General features: G+C 45.5%; 1 protein-coding gene across 1 annotated transcript in view; it reads left to right on the forward strand.

Moving 5' to 3' along the window:
- Ephb1 (EPH receptor B1) overlaps positions 1-22,192 on the forward strand; it is a 421,622-nt gene that overhangs the window by 331,564 nt on the left and 67,866 nt on the right. The window contains exons 7-9 of the mRNA XM_060385432.1: positions 8,042-8,204; positions 12,750-12,858; positions 13,657-13,721. Of these exons, the coding sequence (XP_060241415.1) occupies positions 8,042-8,204; positions 12,750-12,858; positions 13,657-13,721 (337 nt within the window). The remainder of the gene's footprint in view (positions 1-8,041; positions 8,205-12,749; positions 12,859-13,656; positions 13,722-22,192) is intronic.

Consider the following 22,192-nt stretch of genomic DNA (forward strand, 5'->3'; position numbering starts at 1 on the left):
GGAGGATGCGATAAAATTGCCTAGTGCCCCTGAACCTTCAAAGAACTTAGGGGTCATACAGATGAGTGGTTGGCAAATTTGTTGATCCTGTGCTTCCAACTCAAGTTTATTTATTTATAAATGATATACATGTGTCATGACACTAATGTGAAGGCTAAGGAACATGCAATCGGATGTTTATAAGGGTGAGGTAAAAGAAAATAATTGAAATAGAATGTGTGTCACATTCCCTAACTACTACGCAGCTGCTGCTGAGGGAAACACAGGGCGTGTGTTGCCAAGAAAAGGGAATCAGCGCCTTGTGGGGTTGGCCCCTGACCTGTTCATCATCTATGGAAGCAGGGCATTCTTCACAGTGGTGAAGAATTTTTGCAAACTGCAGCATTTGCAGAAATCCTGGGAAAATACAGTGCTTCCTGAACTAACCTGACACACTGTTTGGAAAAGCACCAGATGCATCTGTTTGTTTGTTGAAGGTTTTGATCAGGCTACCGTTTGGTAGGTTCTATTCTAGGATCTATTAGTGAACAAAAGAGTCCTGCCTTCAGGAATCTTGCTTTCCAAAAGAGCGAGACAGACTGAACAATGAACATACAAAATATGGAAATGATTACCATGTTAAAAATAGTAGCATAAAAAAATAGAGGAGCCTGCAAGATCCTTCGAGGTGGTTTGTGTGCAAACCTGGTGACCTTTGTTATCTAGGAGCGAAATAAAGGTTGAAAGAGAGAACCTGCTCCTGCAAGTTGTCCTCTGGTCTCCATACATGTGGAGTGGCACATACACACCCCCACATCTTATATAAACACAGAGACACACAAAAATAATAAAACTTTTAAAAGTTTGAAGGAAACAAAAACAGAGCCGGGTAAATAGATTCATAAAATCCAGGCAGGGGTAAGTCACAGACTTAACTAAAATGTCAATATCGAAGAAAGTAAAGTTATGAAGCAGTTATCTCAGTGAGGAGAGAGTGGTAGATCCTGGAAAGCCAATGCAGCTGTGACTGCAGGAGCGGGAAGCAGACGAGAACACCTGGAATGATATGAACAGTCGGGGAAGAGGAGACGTGTGAAGTTGCAGGTTGAGCTGTAATGAATCAAGCTTTACTACTGAGGAAGGCAGGGAGCCACCGCAGGTCCAAGAGCAGAAGAGGGACAGGATGCGACTTATATTCTGAACATCATTCATGCTGTAAATAGGCCTGCTAGATCCATAATCATCTGTCTGTCAGGAAGACAGATATTTGAATTGGAGCATCAACTACGAGCTATGGAAATTAGCTGGCTTCTGTATCTACAGTGTACACCTTAGAGAGAGCTAACAGGATGCCTAGGCTGGATGGGGTGTGGATCGGTTTAGAGAAACCTCCTAGAGTGATGCAGGCAACATCAGCTGAGGAGGAGATCTCAGTGAGTAATGGATATTGGGATGAAAGAAGAGCACAAGTGAGTCTTTGTGGCCAACTGCCTGTAGGAAAGCCAGGTGGAGGTGTGGGATAAAAAAGCTGGTGACCTCAGCCAGAAGATAATTCCTAATTTTGATTTAGGAGGGGGGATGTTTAGAGATGCTACATGTAAGTTGCTTCAATGTACATGGTATGACTTTGCTTAACTGAGCAAAGTCATTGGCTGGGGTAGATGGACTTGGAGAGAAGAGATGAAGATCACCACCTGGCAGAGAGGCCAGATAAATGGCCAATCAGGGCATTAGAAATGAAGCCCCAATGTCCAGCACCCTACAAAACCACCCGGGCAAGCCACTGTGGTCCTGTGACTTAACCTTTGCAGGGCACAGTTTGCACCTCTAGGAAATGGCAGCAGTTTTTCATCCCTGAAAGTAGAGGTGCAGACAGGTTACTAGTCTTGCCCATGGGGAGATGTGCCCCTCAGCATTATGGCAGTGCCTGCCAGTGAGGTGAATGAGAGAATTCAGTTCCGTTCAGAGAATGCTGGCCTTTGTAGACAGTCGATTCAGAAAAATTCAACGAACTGGGGTAATTTTAACCTGTTTCTCTTAGTAAGGGTTATTGTTGCTGAAACATGAAACACCATGACCAAAAGCAAGTTGGGGGAGGAAAGGGTTTATTTGGCTTAAACTTCTAGATCATAGTCCCTCACTGGAGGAAGTCAGGACAGGTACTCAAGCAGGGCAGGAACCTGGAGCCAGGAGCTGATGCAGAGGCCACGGAGGAGTGCTGACTTGCTCCTCCTCATGGCTTACTTAGCCTGCTTTCTCATAGAGCACAGGACCATCTCTGTGTGCCATCCATGTGGGGTGGCACTACCCACAATGGGCTGGACCCTCCTACCCCCATCAATCACTAATTATGAAAGTGCCGCACAGTTGGATCTCATGGAGGCATTTTCTCAGTTGAGGTTCGCTCCTTTCAGATGACACTAGCTTGTGTCAAGTTGACATAAGACTAACCAGCACACCATTATACCCGATTCACTTCAAAGTTAGGGAGTTATTCTTGTAAAAAAAAAAAAAAAAAAAAAAAAAAAAAAAAAAAAAAAACAAATGAAGTTAATAGGTAAGGGTCGATCCGCCAAGCTGTTTGGACCCATTGATCTCATCTTGTACCAAAGTTGACCTAGAAGTCTCGCCAAGTTACAGTTTTTTACAGAACTGTTGAAATTATACTTCACCTGAGAAAAAGAATTTTCATGAAGTGTGCCAGTTTGGTGTCTGGGCTTACTTAATACGAGCTAAGCTCCCTTTCATATTCCTGTGTGGTCAGTGTTAATATAATTGCTTTGGACAAAGAAACATACACAAAAAGAAAAATAAATACTTGCATAAGTCAATCATATAGCTAGGATCTGAGAACAGCTCTTTAACCCTGCAGCAGGTGGCAGTGTTGGCAAGGGGCTGAATGCTTTGGCGCCATCTGCTCTGCCTCTGCCTCACCTGCTGTGGCCAAGGCAGTCACTTCAGTGGGCAGCCATGATGAGGTCAAGTGCTTGGCGTAACCTGGGACCACAGCCATGCGGCTCATGCCTGTGTGCCTTGGTTTCCTGTTCCCCACCTCAACCCAGCTCATCCACTCTGCCTCTGTCTTTGAGTTTCCATTCAAACTTCCTCCCTCGCAGCACTGTAATTAACCTCAGCTTCATAGGCTATGAAGGACATTAGTCTCCCCGCTTAGGCCATCCCCTTGCTTCTGATTAATTCATACTAATTATTAGCACACACATACACATACTACTCAGTGCCTGAGGCAGCTTGCACACCTCAGTGGAGCATTTTATTGTCCTTCCTCCAGAGGATGGGATGTTTTTCTTGGGAAGACAGAGGATTCCTTGCCTAGTCATTGACCACTCTTGAGCATATGAGAGCGGACACCTCCTTTCTCAGAAAGTGCTCCACTGTGAAATCCATTACCTTGCCTTGACCATTTCCAATATGACTAAAGAAAAAGGCATTAGCCTGTGAGGGCATTTTGAAATAATAACCAAAATGGTAATTTATCATATATTGAGTGCCTATTATGTTTCAAATACACACAGATATATTAGTTCTGATCCTTGGAAGAAATACACTCATAAGCCACTTATAATCAGTTATAGCTGATGGAACTAAATCATATAAAGGCCAAATGACAGCCATGACCACACAGGTCACATATAGGGAGTCACAGAACCAAATTACAGACATTTTTATTATATTTCAATGCTGGAAATTTCTAGAATTGTATGAAATCATCCTCTCTGCTCAGGATTTCTGCATCAGAGTGACTCCTGAAATAAGATACTGGATTTTAATATTAAACCCAAAGACGTGTAAGCAAAATGAGTGATCTTCATGTCTGCCTCACCATCACAAATAGAATCCAGCTCCATAGATGTCTTGGACTCAGTCCAAAGAAACAAAATTCTTCATTCCCCCATTTTGTATCACCTTCTCTCCCTGTGGGTATCCCCTCCTCTTCACTTGAACCGTGAGTCATTGTATCAGGAAAGCAGCCACAGGCAGTATATTAGGAGATGGGTGTGGCTGTGTGTGATAGCACTTTATTTATAAGGCAAGTGGATGGCCCCGTTGGTGGTAGTTTTGCAACCTCTGGCAGCTCCCCTGTGGGTCTCCTGCCCAACAAGACTTTCAGTCTGTGCTGGGGACACTTTTTAACTTCAGTTTTGTGAATAGAATCAGTGGGGCTCTGCCTTCCCCTAGCAGCTCATTAATAGAGAGCTCAGACCAGAGAGCTAAGAACATTCCCAGAGCCTCCGCCATGTTCTTCTCCTTCCCCATCTCAATATATTCTCATTCATCATTCTCTCTTGTTTACTGTCTTGTAACACTTTTCACTCCTGGTGTCAGCACATGTGGGCAAACCATGGGAGGAGCATCTACATCTGCCCTCAGCTGTCTTAATGATGAAGTGTTTCGATCTCTCCAGCACTTCATAATAACTGTCTAAGCTCTGGCCAGTTGGGTTAGGTTGGGGGGATTTCTACTCTTCAGATTTCAAGATCTCACAGAAACACTTCCAGGCCTTAGTAATATCTTGTGCTGCTTGCTTGTTCCCTTAGCACTGCATTGTGGCGAGCCCAGGCAGTGAGGGCGTAGGGTGCTCAGGGTAGAGAGATAATGGAGACATAACCATCACCCTCAGTAGCTGTGTCTTCCATCTTCACATACTTATAATCAAACCAGTCATAAGTATCCTCGCTCATTGCTCTCACTCATTTGTCTGGAATTGATTAATGACTTGGCGAGGAACAAGAACTGATGCCCATTTTAATCACTGAACCGCTTCAAGAATATGTGGACTGGAAAGTGATTATGGGCTAACGTTTGGTCCTCACCATCTAAATGCCAATATATCAAAACAATTTTCCCCCAGTAGGGGCTACCCAATCAGTGTTTCACTTAACTCAAGCAGTGCATGATTTCATCTGATTTCAACCAAACCAGAAAAGTCAGGCAGCTGCCTGCATTCTTTAGCAATGGTGTTTTCTTCTTATTTGTGGCGTGATGAGGTGATGCTCATAGTTTCTGATCCCATGTCTTCAGTGTGTCAAAATAGTAATTAGCAAGTTCCAGACAACATCCCTCTACAGTGAACAGCCTTCCATCTGCTCAGTCCTCACTGGGGTGGAGAGGACTCCAGAAGAATCCAAGTAGATGCATTGAACAGTGGGAAGTCTCTTTCCTGACAGCATCCTCCGGGGCTCAAGGATAACCCCTCCATTAGAGCCTTTTTGTAACTTTTTTGTCACTTGAAACTAGCCTTGAACCTATGACTCCTTAAGCCAAACTGTTCATTACTACTCCTGTGCCATCCACACTCCAGATATACAAATTCCTTATCTCTTAATTAGGCTTTCTGTTGCTGCAATAAAATACCATGACCAAAAAGCAAGTTGTGGAGGAAAGGGATTTATTTGATTTAAACTTCCATATCACTGTTCACCATCAAAGGAGGTTGGGGAAGGATCTCAAACAAGGCAGGAACCTGGAGGCAGGAGCTGATGCAGAGGCCACTGAGGGGTGCTGCTTACAGGCTTGTTCCCCACAACTTGGTGAGCCTGCTTTCTTATAGAACCCAGAACCACCAACCCAGGGATGGCACCACCCATCAATAACTAAGAAAATGCTTTACAGAATTCGAGGCATTATCTTAATTGAGGCTTCCTTCTTTCAAATGACTTTAGCTTATATCAAGTTGACACAGAACTACCCAGCACATCCTGCATGTTCCTGAGCCCCTCTGGGCCTTCTTTCAGCCTATTTTATTCTTTTCTTGATCCCCAGTTAACCAATGCAACATGGTCAGTTTCCTTCATCTTTATGACTCTACTTATGCTACTCTTTCCTGATTCCTTCTGAGTGGATCACTCCCCAAATCCGGGCCTGTTTGCCTGTGATACATCCCCACAGCCTGTCTCTCACTAATAGATTCCCTCTGCCACATGGCATTCAACAGCTCTGTGATCTGTGTCTTCCAATCCATTCCACAAGGTGTTGTCTCCCTAGAAGAAAGAGACCAACCACACTTTGGACCCACAGCCCCTGTCAAGTATACACACACACACACACACACACACACACACACACACGTATGTATGTACATATATATATATATATATATATATATATATATATATATGGGTTAATTATATTATATTGACTGACCAAATGAGAGAATGAATCCAGTGGACTTTGCTTTTGCAATGTAGAGTTCTACATATTTTATGAAAATCGACATTTCTTCTTTTGTGTTAGTTTGCTTTCCCATGTTTTCCCCTGCATTTGGCATGTGCACTGTAGAATCTCCTCATTCACATTTCTCTTATTTGTCTCATTGCCTCTTGAACCATTGTGCCTAGAACTCTTAACAGTTTTCCAGATCTGTACAGGAGGTTGGCCATCTGTCTGGTTTTAGTGACCCAACCTTTTGGTTTTCACTGAAGTCATTTTGCTCCAGGGTGCACTGTGAATAGAGAGGAAGGCGCAGACTCTAAGCCTTTGTTCCTGCACGCGTAGAGGTGGCCCAGCATCCTTGCAGAGAAAAGATATGCTCACATGGAAATGGAGGCCAGACTGATGTATAGGGTGCTAAGAGTGAGCTATAAACAGCAAGGACAGTAATAAAGAGACTATGTGCAGGGGAATGAAATAGTACTCCCTAGAGAGGAGGCTCTGGGGGATGTGAGCTTAAATAATCTGGAGGAAGCAGGATCACTTCAGACTGGAGAAACAGCCTTGAACAAAATGCTGGTGGTTTGGGTTTGGTCCCCGGAGGAACAGTGAGACCACCAAAGGAACATGAGAGATAAGAACTGGTTTCATTATGAAGTACTTGGTTGTCTTACTTAAAAGCTTTAGTTTCCATTTGATGACAGTTAGAGGCCTTTTAACTGTTTCTTTCAACAGTGAAAGAAAGCAACCCTGTAGAACATTGACAATGGACAAACTTCAGATAGGCAGAAAGCATCATGAAGGGATGGGAGACTCCAAAAGTCCAGCCACCAGCCTGATGTTAAATATGAGAGCAAGAGGATGAAGACATGCTTTGAAAGTATTCAGGGTGAGAAGAGCCAGGGTGAAAAAGCATTAATTAATACACACAAGTCTGTGCACATCGAAGAGGTGGGCCTAACAGATGAGAACAAGTTATCGGGTGTTGAGAGAGAGATAGGCAGGGAAATGGGTTGATTGTTGGGTTGATGGAAGAGATGAGGATCCAGGGAGAAGGAGCATGACATCCCAGGAACTGATGGTGAGGAGTTGGAACACAGATGCCCAGATAAGGCCAAGAGAAGGCAGAAGCAGGCATGAGTGGCAGTCTAGGATGACCTCAATCATTTCAGCTGAACACTTGGCTGAACCACAGGAGTCATCTAGAGCAGCAATCATGCAGTATGGCCAGCAGGTCTCAACAGGGGGAGATGCAGTGTACCTCAGCAGAAGCAAGCAGAGGCAGACAAGCAGCACAGGGAGTCTGCAGAGCTTGTCTCTGTTGAGGTAGGAGGTGTGATGGAATTTGCAAAGCTGAAGGCAATTGGTATTTTGCCTTTGAACCCTGAGGAGGGCTGGTTCATGGGCAGAAAATGTCTATGAACTCCCAGTCAGGCCCTGGGAGGTAGCTGTTTTCTCAGATTCTTTTTCTTTCTTTTTTTCTTTTCTTTTCTTTCTTTCTTTCTTTCTTTCTTTCTTTCTTTCTTTCTTTCTTTCTTTCTTTCTTTCCCTTCCTTCCTTCCTTCCTTCCTTCCTTCCTTCCTTCCTTCCTTTCTTTCTTTTTCTTTCTTTCTCTTTTTCTTTCTTTCTCCTTCCTTCCTTCCTTCCTTCCTTCCTTCCTTTCTTTCTTCCTTCCTTCCTTTCCTTCTTTCTTTGTGCCGCCACCCCCCTGTGGCCCAAAGCTGACTCTCATTCCTTTGGCCCAGGCAGACTGGCCTTATTAAGAGAGAGACAACGTCTACCAAAGGTGTAAGACTGAGAGCTGACGGGACTGAGTGCTCTCACAAAGACGCCTGGGGTTACAGGGCTCAGGAGCTGGCTGATGAACCCTTTCCCTTCCCTGTCTCTTCTTTAGGAGCACAATGAGTTCAACTCTTCCATGGCCAGGAGCCAGACCAACACAGCCCGTATTGACGGGCTCCGGCCCGGTATGGTGTATGTGGTCCAGGTGCGCGCCCGAACCGTGGCTGGCTATGGCAAGTTCAGCGGCAAGATGTGCTTCCAAACTCTGACAGATGGTAAGGCAGGCAAAGGGAGGGATGAGTGCTGGGGGTGGAAATGACACAGGCTCAGGGAAGGCAACAGTGAAAGAAAGCAACCCTGTAGAAACTTCCATGGTAGCCAGTGCTCACTAAGCCAATGGAGTTCCTCCACAAGGCCTTGCTTCCCAGTGGGGGGCCATGTGGACTCTCTTGATACATTCTGACATTCTCAAGTCTGGTCTCTCTCTGCCAACATTGGCTGGATTTGCCTGGGAAAGGCAATCCCACATGGCTCTACACCCTGTGTGCCTCTGCGTCTATGCAAGAGTGAGATCCCCACACTTCTCACAGGTACCTACTGGTCTCCTTAAGAGGGTCCAAGCGTCTGCACTGACTCTTCCTCACCTCCATCTTCCTGCTCTGTGTTTGTGCTCTGGGACTGAGCTTACTATATATAGGAGAAAACAACAACAACAACAAAAACAAACGAACAACCAGAGGAGACAAGTTTTGGGGTCATGTACCCAGGATCTCAGAAAGCTGTACTAACTTCACCCGTGATCTTGCTCAGGTATTTTCAGAGAAAGAAAGAGAGAGAGACTGCAGTGGAGCCATTTTCAGGGCCAGAAAACCCATCCTTCTGAATAACCTTTTTCCCTCTGACAAAATACCTGACAGAAACAACACAGGGAAAGAAGAGTTCATTTTGGCTCACTGTTTGGTGGGGGAGTGCATGGTGGGAAGTCATGACAGCAGGAACCAAAGAAGCTGCTCACAGTGTTTCCAGAGATGGATGGTGGTACCCAGCCTCTTTCTCCTTTTCATCCAATCCAGGACTCCAGCCCATGGCCTGGTGCCACTTATATTTTAGGGCGTGTCTTCCCATCTCACTTAATCCAAACTAGAAACTCCCTCATAGACACGCTCAGAGGTTTGTCTCCTGGGGCATTCTGAATTCTTCCAGGTTGCCAGTTCGTATGAACTATTGCACACACACTCATAAATACTTATATTTGGGAGCTTCTTTGTCCCCCTCTTTTAACTTTGCTTCCTAGTCCTCTGAGGACAGCTCCATCATTAGTTCAGAGGATCTACCAGAGTTTTTGTATTCCTGTATCTTTCTGCCTGTTACCTGTCTTTATTGGCTCATTCGTGAGCTGTTTCCATATAACTTTTCAAGCATCAGTCTCTTCTACAACCCATCAGTTGAAAGCCCTTCATGTCTTCTTTGCCAGTTAACATATATTCGAAATGTCTTTTTCCACAAAGCGTTCTATTTTAGGCTGACACTCTTAGGCTGGGTGCTTGATAAGACTTGGGGTTTTTATCTTGACACACATATTTTAAAGCAATTTCTACACTAATTAGAAATATTTAAAATTCCAATTATTTTATCTAAAAATTTCATGTAATAAAAAAAAAAGTATGAGAAGCCAAGGCTGGGTGTTCTGGTATGAGGAGAGAGATTAAAGAGAGTAACAGTCACCCCAGATGGTGGCCCCCACCCTCGCCCCCACTTTCAGGCGACACAGCTGGATGCTTTGCAAGAGCTGCCCGGCCCCTATGAGACTAGAGTTTGTGGGCTGTGTTGAGTTTATGCCAGGTGAATTTTCTCTCGTGTTCCGAGACTGGTGAGATGGGGTAGAAAGGTGAGCCCGTTCATTGAGATTAATAACACTTCTCGGATGGGAGGAATGCAGGCCATCTGCTTCTCCCTTAAGGACTCTGCTCCCCCATTTTGCACCTCACTTACCATCTAGATTTATAGGCACTTTGGCATCAGGAGGTACACAGGATTAAAAGCCCCAAACTCCAAATGCTCTGAGCACTGGTCTCTTGGCAATTGCGCTAGACAAATCAAGAAGTAACAAATTTCCCCCAAGAAGGCTATTCTTTTTACATTTGGCAGTTAAGTTTTGCAGACCCAAGAGAGGGGAGATGTACGAGAGTTCTGGTAAGTGGCCAAATCTGAGAGAATTTATCTTAATGACGGGGCTTGTTTATTGGTGATGATGCTCTCTGAAGCTGCAGGCTGCTCTGCAGCAGAGAGTGAGTTTGAAGGTTGATCAGTGATAGGGCCATCAAGACAGGAGGACCTGAGGGGTCCTTCTAGGTCAGTGGCTGTCCTGGGCCGGTGGCTGCCACACGGCGCCTGGCTGCTCTTAGCTACTGTGTGCTGACCATGTGTTTTTTTAAATCATTATCATCATCATCATCATCATCATCATCATCATCATCATCAATACTTTTGGATCCTATGTTCTTCTGTGACAAATTGACTTATAGACTTTGTCAAAGGCTCTTCATCGTGGTTTCCTGCACTTTATTTCCTGCCAGCTTTCTTTTCTAAATACATATTTAAAAAAAATACTCCTGCTGGTTCTGGAGAGATGGCTCAGCATTAACAGTGTGTACCGCTCTTCCCAAGTTCAGTTCCCAGCATTCACTTCAGGAGTGGACTTGGAATCACTGCAACACCAGCTCCAAGGGATCCAATGGCCTCTCTGATTTCCATGGGCACCTGCACTCTCATTCCATAAAACCACACTTAGACACAAGCAGATACTCATAATGAAAATTTACAAACCAAACTCTCAGCTGAGGGAAACCAAAACTCTACCTCTAGTCTTTTTAGTTATCTTCTATAATCTGCAGAATGATGGGTTTTAAGAGCCAACAGCAGTCTGGGTAGGTTGCTCAGTTGTAATGCGCTTCCCACAGAAGCATGAAAACCCAAGTGCCAGCATCACAACCCATGTTAAAAAAAAAAATTGGGTCATGGTGGCACACATTTGTAACTCCAGTGCTGGGAGGTAGAAATGGTGGACCCTGAGGTCGGATGGCCAGCCAGTTTAGCCTAACTGGCAAGTCCTAGGTCTCGGTGGGAGATCTTGTCTCAAAAGACAGAGCAGATGCTGTCAGCGGAGTGTCTGCTGTCCAACTGTGAGGACCTGAGTTCCCATCCCTCGCACCTACGTACAAAGCCAGGTAGAGAGCAGTTCGTGTTTTTAATACCAGGGCTGGGTGACAGAGATAGGTGGATCTTTGGGCTTGATGGCCTGCCAGTCCACCTGGATCGTTAACCTCCAAGTTCTGTAATGACTGTGTCTTTTAAAAAAAAAATGGTGGAGAAGTGATTGCGGAGTATACCTGATGTTGACCTCTGGCCTCCTTATAGTTATGCCTACACAGCACACATACACGTGCACACGCACACACACCACAAACTAAGGATGGCTCCTGAGAAATGATATCCAAAGTTGTCTTCAGGCCTCAACACCCATGGACATGCGCATTCACATACACTAAGAGCCAACAGCCTTGTTTCTGGAAGTTGCTTTTGTTGCCCAGACAGATGAAAGATCATTCACAAATACTGGGGCCTAAGACCTTGCTGAGGTATTGGTGAAACACACAGACTTCACCAGTAGATTTGATGAGGGGTTCAGAGACATTGGTGTTTAACAGCTGTTTAATAGCTGCTCAGGAGATCCTCGTATGGGTTATGGGGAGCCTTGTTGTGGTGAGAGGTGTCATCGGGGTTGCCAGATAAAACCTAGGGAGATCAGTTTAATTTGAATTCCAGATAAATGATGTTTAAGGATGAATATCTCCTATGCAATCTTTGGTGCACTTATAGACTAACATTTATCTGAAGTGCGGGTTGTGGTTTTGTTTTTCTGTCTCTGACAACGCTAATGGTAATAGAATATAAACAGTTTGACCTTCCTTATGCCTGGGTGTGATGCGGTGGAGAGTGGCTTCCTACTACTGTCCGGGTATGAAGCACTACCACCATAATAAGAATAGCAAGCTGAGATGCAGAGCTGGTGTGCATTCAAGAAAAGGGAAGTGGAATTTGGGCACATCTGTGATACAGGTGAAATATTATGAACTATTCATATGGTTTGACATTTTATCAACAGTCTAGAGGGCTGAGAATCATAGGAGTGAAATAATTCCTCCAAGATCACAAAGAAAACACAGGCAACAGCAGGGTTTGGACCATCTCTGTCTACCTCTGTGACCCTTGGGTGTTCCACTCCACCCGTAATGCAGCATGGTTTCAACCCTTGGCAGAAACCTCAATCCTTTACATGTCAAGTGGGAGAGAGCTCAGAGCGCTGGGCGATTTCTCTGGCATCTCTTCATCCTCCACAGCTCCTGCTGCAGCGCTGGCTGACTACAGATAAACTGTAAAAATCTGCTCAATGAATCTGTTGACAAGCTGCATTTCAACAGCTTAAGCTGTTTCAGCAACAGCTTTTCATTTCCCCTCCATTGGACTTACTCTTAATGCAGACAGGACTTAGAGAAACCTGCAGAGCCAGGCAGTGGAGGTTAGGAGTCACCTTCTCTCGCCAGGCAATTGTCATCGTCCCTGAGTTCCCAGAGTTGTCCCTGCTCTTTTGTTTCTATTGCTGTTCCCCGCTAGGAAGCATCGGAAACCGGGGTGCACATGTTCACATGTATCTGATGTCTTTGGGGTCATGCACCATGTACATCCCCCTTGGCAGTTCTGCCCCCTTGGTTTGCGTGGGGCACACAGGGAGGATTCTAACTCCTTTCTTTCTCACCTAGAGGATTACAAGTCGGAGCTGAGGGAGCAGTTACCCCTGATTGCTGGCTCTGCAGCAGCTGGGGTCGTATTCGTTGTGTCTCTGGTGGCCATCTCCATCGTCTGCAGCAGGTAGGTCCTCCACTCAACTCTCCCTGAGCCCAGGAAGCCTCTCTCCTCCTTCTCCCATGCTGGCCTTTTTCTACCTGGGGAGCCTAGGCAAGTTCTTTAACTAGCAACCTAGAAGTCTCAAGATTATTTATTTATTTTGTGCCTGGGATAAAAACCTGCCATGGGAGCTGGGTAAGACTATAACTAAAAAGCATCCGTCCTCCTTCCTCATTTCAGCCCAATCCTTTTCCCCCCCTCGTGCACAAGGACTTTTCAGAGTGACAGTTACAAAATTGCAGTTGACCCACTGGAGCATCACAGCTGTGCACAGGCAGTCTTCTGGATAGAGAGCCGAGGTCCTGGGCAGCAGGCAAGAGGCAGACAGGCAGAAGAGGGGGCGAGGAAGAGACAGGGAGAGCTGAGCACACCGACTGGCCTGAAGGCCTTGTGAATTTTTAATACTGTTTGCAAGCTGCCTTGGGTGGTTAGCCCAGATCTTGCCTGCAAAGCCCTATAGCCGTCTCCCGCTGAGCAGATCTGCAGTTCCCTGGCACTGATGGCAATCCTCATCAGGACTGCCCCCTTGGCAGATGCCCACAGCCTCTCCTGGTACCTGCGAGTCTTTGACTTGAAAGCTGAACCCTCTGCCCAAGGGAATGTGTGTTGGTCAACCAGAATGTAAGCCACGGCGGAAATGAAACCTTCAAGTGAGGATTTCCCAGTTTCCCAACCCTAGGAGACACTCGGGGTGAGTTCCATGTCTGGTACGAGGCCTGGGTATGACCTTGCTAAGAAAGTCCTCTTTCTGTGTATCTGCAGGAAACGAGCTTACAGCAAAGAGGCTGTGTACAGCGATAAGCTCCAGCACTATAGCACAGGCAGAGGTGAGTAGAAAGCACACCCCCATTGCTTGACCTGGGTCTTTACAGCCAGACCGGTGAGGATCAGGCATAGCAGCAAATGTCTGACAAGCCCTCAGTGCCCAAGTGGTCCCTCTCTGCAAGCCCCCAGAGACCACAGGCTGTCCACTGCGTGCCCTTTGTGGGCAGTCCCTGAACTCCTGGTGGAAGATTACTTTCTGCACTGATAAGCCATATTCGAGACAGGAGAAGACAGGGTTTAGCAAGTCAATGAATACTGAAATCACACTCAGTGGGGAAGGATGGAGGGTTCTCTATTAGCATCTTCTACCTTATCTTATCCAATTGAGCGGCTGGGGAATGTGTTAACCAAATTCACAGATAAGCCATAGAACATGAATGCAGGGAATTAAAAAGATAACAGAGCCCAGGGGGCTGAAGTGCTGGGGTATCTCCCAAGCATTTTCTTTTAAACAGTACCTTTAAAAGTTTTTCTCATTCATTATCTTACCTCTGCCTCTCTCTCTTTTAAGCCTGTATATAATTTTTTTTTGTATAAAATTTCTTTCACCAACATACATATAATTCTGCATCAAAATTGCCACTCATTCCTCTGAATGACTTCAGCATTGCAGTCTAAAACAGTTCCCAGAGGGATAGGTGGGCCACCTTCCTGCTTCCAGAAGCAGATACTTAGAGCCTTACAGAAGACACTGTTTCTAAATGACTCTTTCTGAATCCCACACATGCCCAGGAGAAATCTGCCCTGGCACACTGGGCTCTCTTGCATCTGCCCCATCAAACTTCAGTCCTCCTCTTGTATCCTAAGAGCAGCTCTATGTCTAATCCCAGATGCAGTTCTGTGCCAGCTCCAGGTTGGTGGTTTGTGAGTTCCCATCTATGGGTTCCATTCCAAGAGTCAGAAGGCACATGTGTGCCCAGTTGTGAATGCAGACACATAGCTGTGCCTGGAGTCCCCATTTGATACCCTCTGTGGAACCTGGACAGCTTCAGGAGCTCCAAGGGTTTCCTGGTCTGGGAGTGACCGGATATCAGCAACAGATGCCCAGCTCTGGTCACCAGTGCCTGGAGACTCCACCTCCTTTGGCTTCCCCAGGGAACACTACAAAGGAGTTGATAGATCTTCCAGACCCTCCCTTTGAAAGTGATGTAGAGACAGAAAGAAACAGAAAAGAAACTTTTGCAACAGACTTCCCTAATGAGTCAAGGCATGGCAGACTTCGTTACTCAAAACATGATATTGTATTCAGGAACTTCCGACCCTAGAGCAGTGGTTCTCAGCCTTCCTAACCCTACAACCTTTTCATGCAGTTCCTCATGTTATGGTGACACCCAACCATAACATTATTTTTTTGTTTCTGCTTCATAACTGTAAATTTTCTACTGCTGCAAATTACAATATCTCCATATGCAGGACATCTCTATGTGACACCCCCTCCCCAAAGGGGCTGAGACACACAGGTTGAAAATGGCTGCTCTAGAACTCAGAGAACAGAGATGTAGAAGGAAATTTGGATTGGTGGAATGACCCTTGCTGGAGAGTGGGCTGGCAAGACAGTGTGAGGCATGTTCTGTCAGTCAGTGTGACGAAGTTCCTGAGCTAGGAGTTCATGTTCATGGAAAGGAGCATGGACTTCCCATGCTCAGGAATGGGCAGACAGTGCATTGTCATGGCTTCTTGGTCCAGTCCTCATAAATTGTTGGCTGATTACATAGGGCCTGGACAGTTTCATTTGATTCAGGTAGGGCAGGGAAGCTTAGGGACCTTTCTGTTTTGGAGAAATACAAACAGGCGTTCAAGGAACTTAGGTCACTCCTGATTTCTGAGTTGAGTGGGGGCCAAGAGGTTGGAGATAAAGGGAGATTTAGGCTTCTGAAAAGGTTAGGTTTTAGGAGATCAGTCCTTAGAAACTGCCTCTGAGTAGAAGACATAAATTACAGTGTTTACTGTCATGTTTCAAATTAAAAAAAAAAGCATAAATGAGGTATGGAGCTGTACTTGTCAGGGTCCTCTAGAGGAACAGAACCAATGGAATGAGTAGTCATATGCTCACACACACACACACACACACACACACACACACACACACTCACCAGTGAAATCATACCAGGAGGCTCAAAACCTGGTAACTACTAATTACTCTGTCCTTGAGGCTGACACCCTCAGCAGTCTCAGTCTGATACCAGAAGCTCTGAAGGTTCCTGGAGAACTGCTGGTCTCTAGTCCCAAAGAAAGCTTAGACACACTGGTTTTGACATAACCATAGGAATCAACACTAGCAGCAATGGGATGAATGAACTCAATGGCAAGAGGTAGGCTAAGGCAAGCAAAAAGCAGGATAGGTAATTTTTCTCTGCCACACCCTTTTTATCTACATCAATACCAAAAGGTGACACCTAATCCCCTGTCAATCAAAGAAATCAGGATGTTTTTCCAAGTGGGGCTCCCTCCTCAGGTGATTCTAATCTGTGGCAAGTAGGCATTAAAACCAGCCATAATACTTGAGAGTGGAAAACATTTTAATCTTGAGACAAAGCAAAGAACAGAGAGAGAGGCCCATAAGGACATACACAGGAGACTAGGCCCAGTCAAATGCCCCCAAGACACTGTGAAGAACATGAATCCAGGGATATAAACTTGAATTCTGTCATCAGTAAGAACAGACAAGAAGTCATTAAGAAAAAAAAAAAAAAAAAAATATATATATATATATATATATATAATGGGGCCTTGTCTCTTTTAATTAGACCATATATTTAGTAAATTCAAGAATTATGAGTGATGAATGTTTATTTTGGCAAAAATATCTTATGGTCTCCTAAGGGAAGGCATGGTTAAGGAGATGCAGACTGTCCTCATATGCAGAGAAAGTGAGTTAGTGACTGCCACTCACTCAGGAGGAAGGTCCCTGGCGTTGTTCTAGTGCTCGCCCTATTCAATCTATGCTGGTTTGATTGCTTTCTAAACTTCACAAGTCAGATGCAAGCGTGGGGATGCTGATCAAGTTTGTAGGTAACAGTTGGGAAGCAGAACTAACGCCATAAAAGACAGAATCAAAATTCAGAGCCACCCGACAGCTTTGAATGCTAATTTGAAATCTGCAAGACAAAATGTTAGCGGGATAAATCTGGAACCTAGTGTTTAGGTTAAAACAAAACAGAAGCAGTACAAATAGAGAGAGATCCCACTCACTATTTATTGGTGTGAAAAAAAAATCTATCTGGTCACATGCTTACTCAGTGGCACTACAGAGGAAGGGTACTAAGGATGCCCATTTTGAGCACTTGCTCTATTAAATGCTCCCATCTACAATTTGTGCCTGTAAGGACCCACTCGAGAGTCATGGACTCTGTCCTAGAGACCTGGTTTCAGGGACACAGACAGCAAAGCACCTGTGTGGAAGAGAGCAGCTGCCCGTGTCAGGTGTGGCAAATGTCAGACTCAGTGTCAACATGTTGCCAGAATCACAGGAGGTTCATCAAAGGGTTTTCTCTATAGTGAGGCTAGGGCTCAAGAACTTTTAGTAATGGATGCAAAACAAACAAACAAACAAATAAATAAAGATTCCCGATTCAATCACTTGAGAGATGGGATGAAGTCACAACCGGAAATTATTGCATTCCAGGTAGCTGATATATTCAGAACATCAAAGATAACATCCAGCCCCCAAGGAACCACCCAAGACTCAATGTGCAGGACAGGAGGACCCTGGGAGGAAGAGGCTGACAGGGTATTAAGAGTGGATCACACAAAAAGTGAAGGCTTGTGGGCATACGAGGAGAAGAGGGGCTCCTTGATACAAAAGGAGGCTGAGTTTACAGTCAATGTTTATTAAATGTAAAATAAATCAAAAGATCTAGAGTCACCCATGTGTATGCTGCTGGCTCCTACCTAGAACCTCTGCAACTATTAATTCTAGTAGTTCCAAGATCATTATCTATTGCCCTCTGGTGCCCAGCAGGTCCTCAGCAGTCTAGCACCAGTGATCCTTGCCCGAAAGAACTTGTCTATCCTGGTCGTAGGTACCCACAAGGCATGGAGGTATTAACCAACTTTCCTGGACTATTTGTTCTTGCCGCCTCTGTCGTCTTTCTAGCACTTTGGTTGCAAATGCCACCATCTTAAGTAGTTATTGAGACCACTTCACAGCCATCTTCCTAGCCTACAGTCCCTTCCTTAGCAAAATAAGCTCCCCAATGTCCTGATTTCAGCATACCCCTCCTCTTCTGATAAAACCCTTCTTAGCTCTGTGTGCCAGGTGGCTTCAATCTTCATACTTGTATTTGGTGATCTGGGCCTCCAGCACTTGCCTTTCTGCATTGCTGCTCAGCTTCAAGCTGGTTTCCCCCTTCCTCCATGCCCAGTGTCAAACCTCTGTCTGAATAGCCCAATCTTCTCCTTGGCAGTAACATATACTCTTGTCCTTCCATATTTAACCCAGTTCCGGAGCTTGAGGAGTGGCACCCATAGCCTTCTGCCTTCTCAGTCTCTGTAGTGCTTGCCACCCATTCCTGGGTGTGGCTACTGATTCAGCACTGCCCAGCATTGTTGGACAGTGACATCCCTATTTGATGCCATAATCACGTGAAGAACCAGGAAGGTTTTGTAGACCCCACAGTGCTGGTTGGATATGTAGCAGTGTTGAGGAATAGGAAGGATTGTCCCTTAAAGACTGCTCCCCTCTCATGCTCAAATACCTGGACAAAACCGGATGAGTCACCAAGGTGACAAAAATCTCTCTTGAATCCAGAATGGGATCCAAGCAGGCAGACTTCCCCACTGCCTTATGATGCCATCAAAGCCTGCTGGGACACCAGAGTATTCATGACTGGAAACAACACAGTTCACTCATTCTCTGACACTGCCCTGTGGGGTTCTAGCAGTCTCCCCCATCTAGAGGCCAGCTGGCTTCTGACGGAACCCCTGAAGCCCTAGAATCAATTGTCACAACTGACCAGCTCATAGCCTTGCTGCTACTATTAGTTGTGCACTCAGAATGCACGCCAAGCTTGCACAGGTGCTGTGCGTTTTCTCCCCCAGCTCTTAGTCCGACCTGTCATCAGCAGTGTACAGCCCCGAGCCCTCTGTTTTCCCCTGCATCCCTGGCACTTGGAAATGGCTCTCTAACCTTCCAGATTCCCCGGCGTAAGACTTGGACTACCCCCAGAGCTCATCCCAGCCACCTCCATCGACCTTCTGGAGAAGACCCTCTGACAGTAGAAAAGAATGTCTTCTGCTTCCAGAACTAGTTGGTGCCATGCAGAAAGGCACCAGTGAAGCCATGCTCCCTCCCCATGAATGCCTTTACAAATTAGAACTTCATTGGAGATTTGTGAACCAGGAGATGAGAAAGCTGTGTCCTGCTTACGAACAAGGCACTAACAACAGAAGCTTAAGTCGACACATGCCTCTTTTAGCCAAAGATAGGCAACCTATGATTTAAAAAACAAAACAAAACAAAACAAAACAAAAAAAACAGAACTCAAACACGGCTAACACTTTTAACGGTACTTCTATTAATAACAGCGTGTGAAGCACACACCAATCACTATAAAATACCATGTATTATAGGGCTCTATTAATCTAATATTGTCATCATCGCCTCTAGCAATATTTCTCCAACATTCACAATCAAAGAACATCTCTGAGCCCAGTTTCCCAGTATTCGTCTGTGCCTGACTCTACTGCTGACCTGATTTCTTGTTCACTGTCTGGTGATTCATTGCACTAAATACCATTTTCCTGATAATTAAAAACTGCTCACTGGCAAGTGGGAGCAGGAACAGGCTGATGCGGGATTTATGCAGAAACACAAAATGAGCCGAAAGACAAATGACCTGTTCTGCCTATCGAAAGGCATTTTTTTTTTTTTTCTCCACCTCATCTTCTGGGATTTGAGAAAGGCTGGCTAGAGCTTGGGAGCTTGGTCTGGGGAGGTCTGTCACCGTATAAAGAGATCCATCGTTCTCACACGCTTAGGCTAATCACTGTGTTAATTTAGAACCCACAGCCCCCCTACCACCCCCGCCTCCAGCCAGAGGACCTGGGTGAGGTCTCCCTGCCTTATTGGACTCTTAAAAGGTTGCAGCTGAGGGAAAGGCACTGAGCTTGAGCCTTTTTCTTAGTCCTTGATTGAACCTTCCCAGTTTCCTTCCTCCATATAATAATGCTTTTACTCAATGTCAAGAAAAACAGGGAGTGATCCCTACTGACACGTTAGATACAGGATTTAGGACATTCATTTTGGTTGGACGTTTCAACAGATCACGGTCCTGGGATTTAAGCAGCTCTCTTGGCTTCTGGGAAACGCCTCCGTGACAGCCAAAGCCCTCAGACACGGCACAGCCGCTATGGTATTGTATTGGAGCACGCGTCAGTGCAAATACACGCCCATATGTAGCCACACCTCTCAGTTCCTCAGCTCTCTCTTGGGAGTTAAGTGCATGTGTCATCACAGGGCAGACTTTTTCCCATCTGAGAGCACTTTGTGGCACATTACTGGCCTAAAGAATAGAGGTGCTATCAAGAGGTGAGCCTTCTCCCTGCTGGGAATAGCTTCTTCCCCAAACTGGCTGGGGCCCATATCTGTAAAGCTCATTAGCTCGGAATTCCTTCCCATCCATCCTCATATATATCTTTACTTGCAAACCATTCGTTACAGCCCATTCTAGATTGTTTAATTAGTTTCCATGGAAGAACTCCTTCAGGAGAGCTTAGCATACATCTCTAAAAGCCCTTGATCTGAAATAACAAGGTAGTTATTTTGAAAGTAACTAATATAACCCTAAGTGGCTTACATTTCCCCGCTGCCCACCACGCCTTACTTCCTATCCTATCTCCCTGAACACTTCTGGGGGGCAGGGGAAGGGTGTTGATAACAGTAATGAGTCTATTAGTCGGGCAGTCTTCACAGTACACGGGGCAACTGTGCTGGGCCTGCCACTTGTCCTCGGGTCTTTTGTTCTCACGGGCAAGCTGGAAGGAAAGTCACGTCTGCCCTATTGGTGGAGAAGGAGAAGCTGTTCTAAGAGATAAGCCTGAGCTTGCTGTGTAACGCAGGATTAATAAAGTACTTAGGGGCCCTCATGTCACCTGCAGATCTCAGCACCAGGTGATGCAGAGTTAGGCAGGAGTGTCACCGCTTACTGACACTACCCTGGTGTCCTTTCTTCTCCCTCCTTTCTCTTTTGCATTTTGAGTGTTTCTGTGTGGTCTTATCTGCCTCCTCCTTCCCCCTCAAGCATGCTGGCTGACCTCCACCGTCAGCATCTGTGTTTCTTTGTCTGACTGCTTTCGCTGGCTCTAGAGTCTCCCTCTTGCCTGTGTTACTGGCCATTCAGTACTGGCCTAAATTTTGACTCTGCCAATCATTATGGAAATACCTTGGCTCCTTTCACCTTAGGGAGGGTCCACTCTGAAGCTGTGGTCGCCCACCAAAGCTCACAGAGAGTCCTCGAGGAGGTAAAGCAGGTTGTAATAAGCCAGTATGGCAAATGGCTTAAGGATATGCCTTAAACCTGTTTCCTATTTGATTACATTTTTCCTTTCGTGTACTTCTTGGCATCCTCCAGAAAAGAAACTATTTGCTTTTATAACTTGGCCTTTAGGGCAGTTTCTAGAGGAACCCTAAGCAGGGCTGGGGCAGCCTGGAGATGCTTCCCCAGCTTCTCACAAGCTCACAGTTTGGCCAGTTGCATTTTCTCTTCACCTCTTCCACATAGCAGGTAGGAAAATGGTGATGCCTCAGGTCTGCTTGGCCCTTGGTCCAATTCTGCTAAAGATCTCTCTCACTCATGCACTTGTGCACACCTGTGATATCCCCCAGGAAGTAAAATGTGTCAGGTGAGCCGTGAGCCTCCTGCAGGTGATAATCGCTCTGAATATGGCCCAAGACAAAACCATAAACTCATTTAAACCATTGAGTTTTTTTTTTTTTTTTTTTTTTTTGCAATTATTTAACTCGATCTCATGGTTCTCAAGCATGAAGTTTGGTTGATACTGTTTCACAGTGTCACCTGACTAGACATAGACAGAGGTACAGACCTCTGTTTTCTTTGTCCAAATTTTAGTTAGTGTGCTCTAAAGTTAAAGTCGTCATCAGGTTTTGTAGATTTTCTTTTTCATGTATGTATGTGGGGGTGGGAGGGGCAAGTGCAGGTTTGTGAGCATTTGTGTGCACATTTGTTGGAAGGACAGCAGTCAAGGTGAACCTTATTTGTTGTTCCTGATGTGTCGTCCAACTTTTGTTTTTCTTTTTTGAGACAAGATCTCTAACCGGAACCTTGCTTATTGAGGCCAGGCTGGCTGGGTAGCAAGCCCTAGGGATCCACCTGCCTCCATCTCCTCAGCACCACTATGCCACTACATCCAGCATGTTGCATGGACATTAGGGATCAAACACAGGTCCTTCTGCTTGTGGGATGAGCACTTTACTGACTAAGCTTTCTCTCTAACCTCTCAACCCCACCACCAG

Source organism: Meriones unguiculatus, chromosome 6 (assembly GCF_030254825.1).
Source record: "Meriones unguiculatus strain TT.TT164.6M chromosome 6, Bangor_MerUng_6.1, whole genome shotgun sequence".
NCBI classification, from domain to species: domain Eukaryota; kingdom Metazoa; phylum Chordata; class Mammalia; order Rodentia; family Muridae; genus Meriones; species Meriones unguiculatus.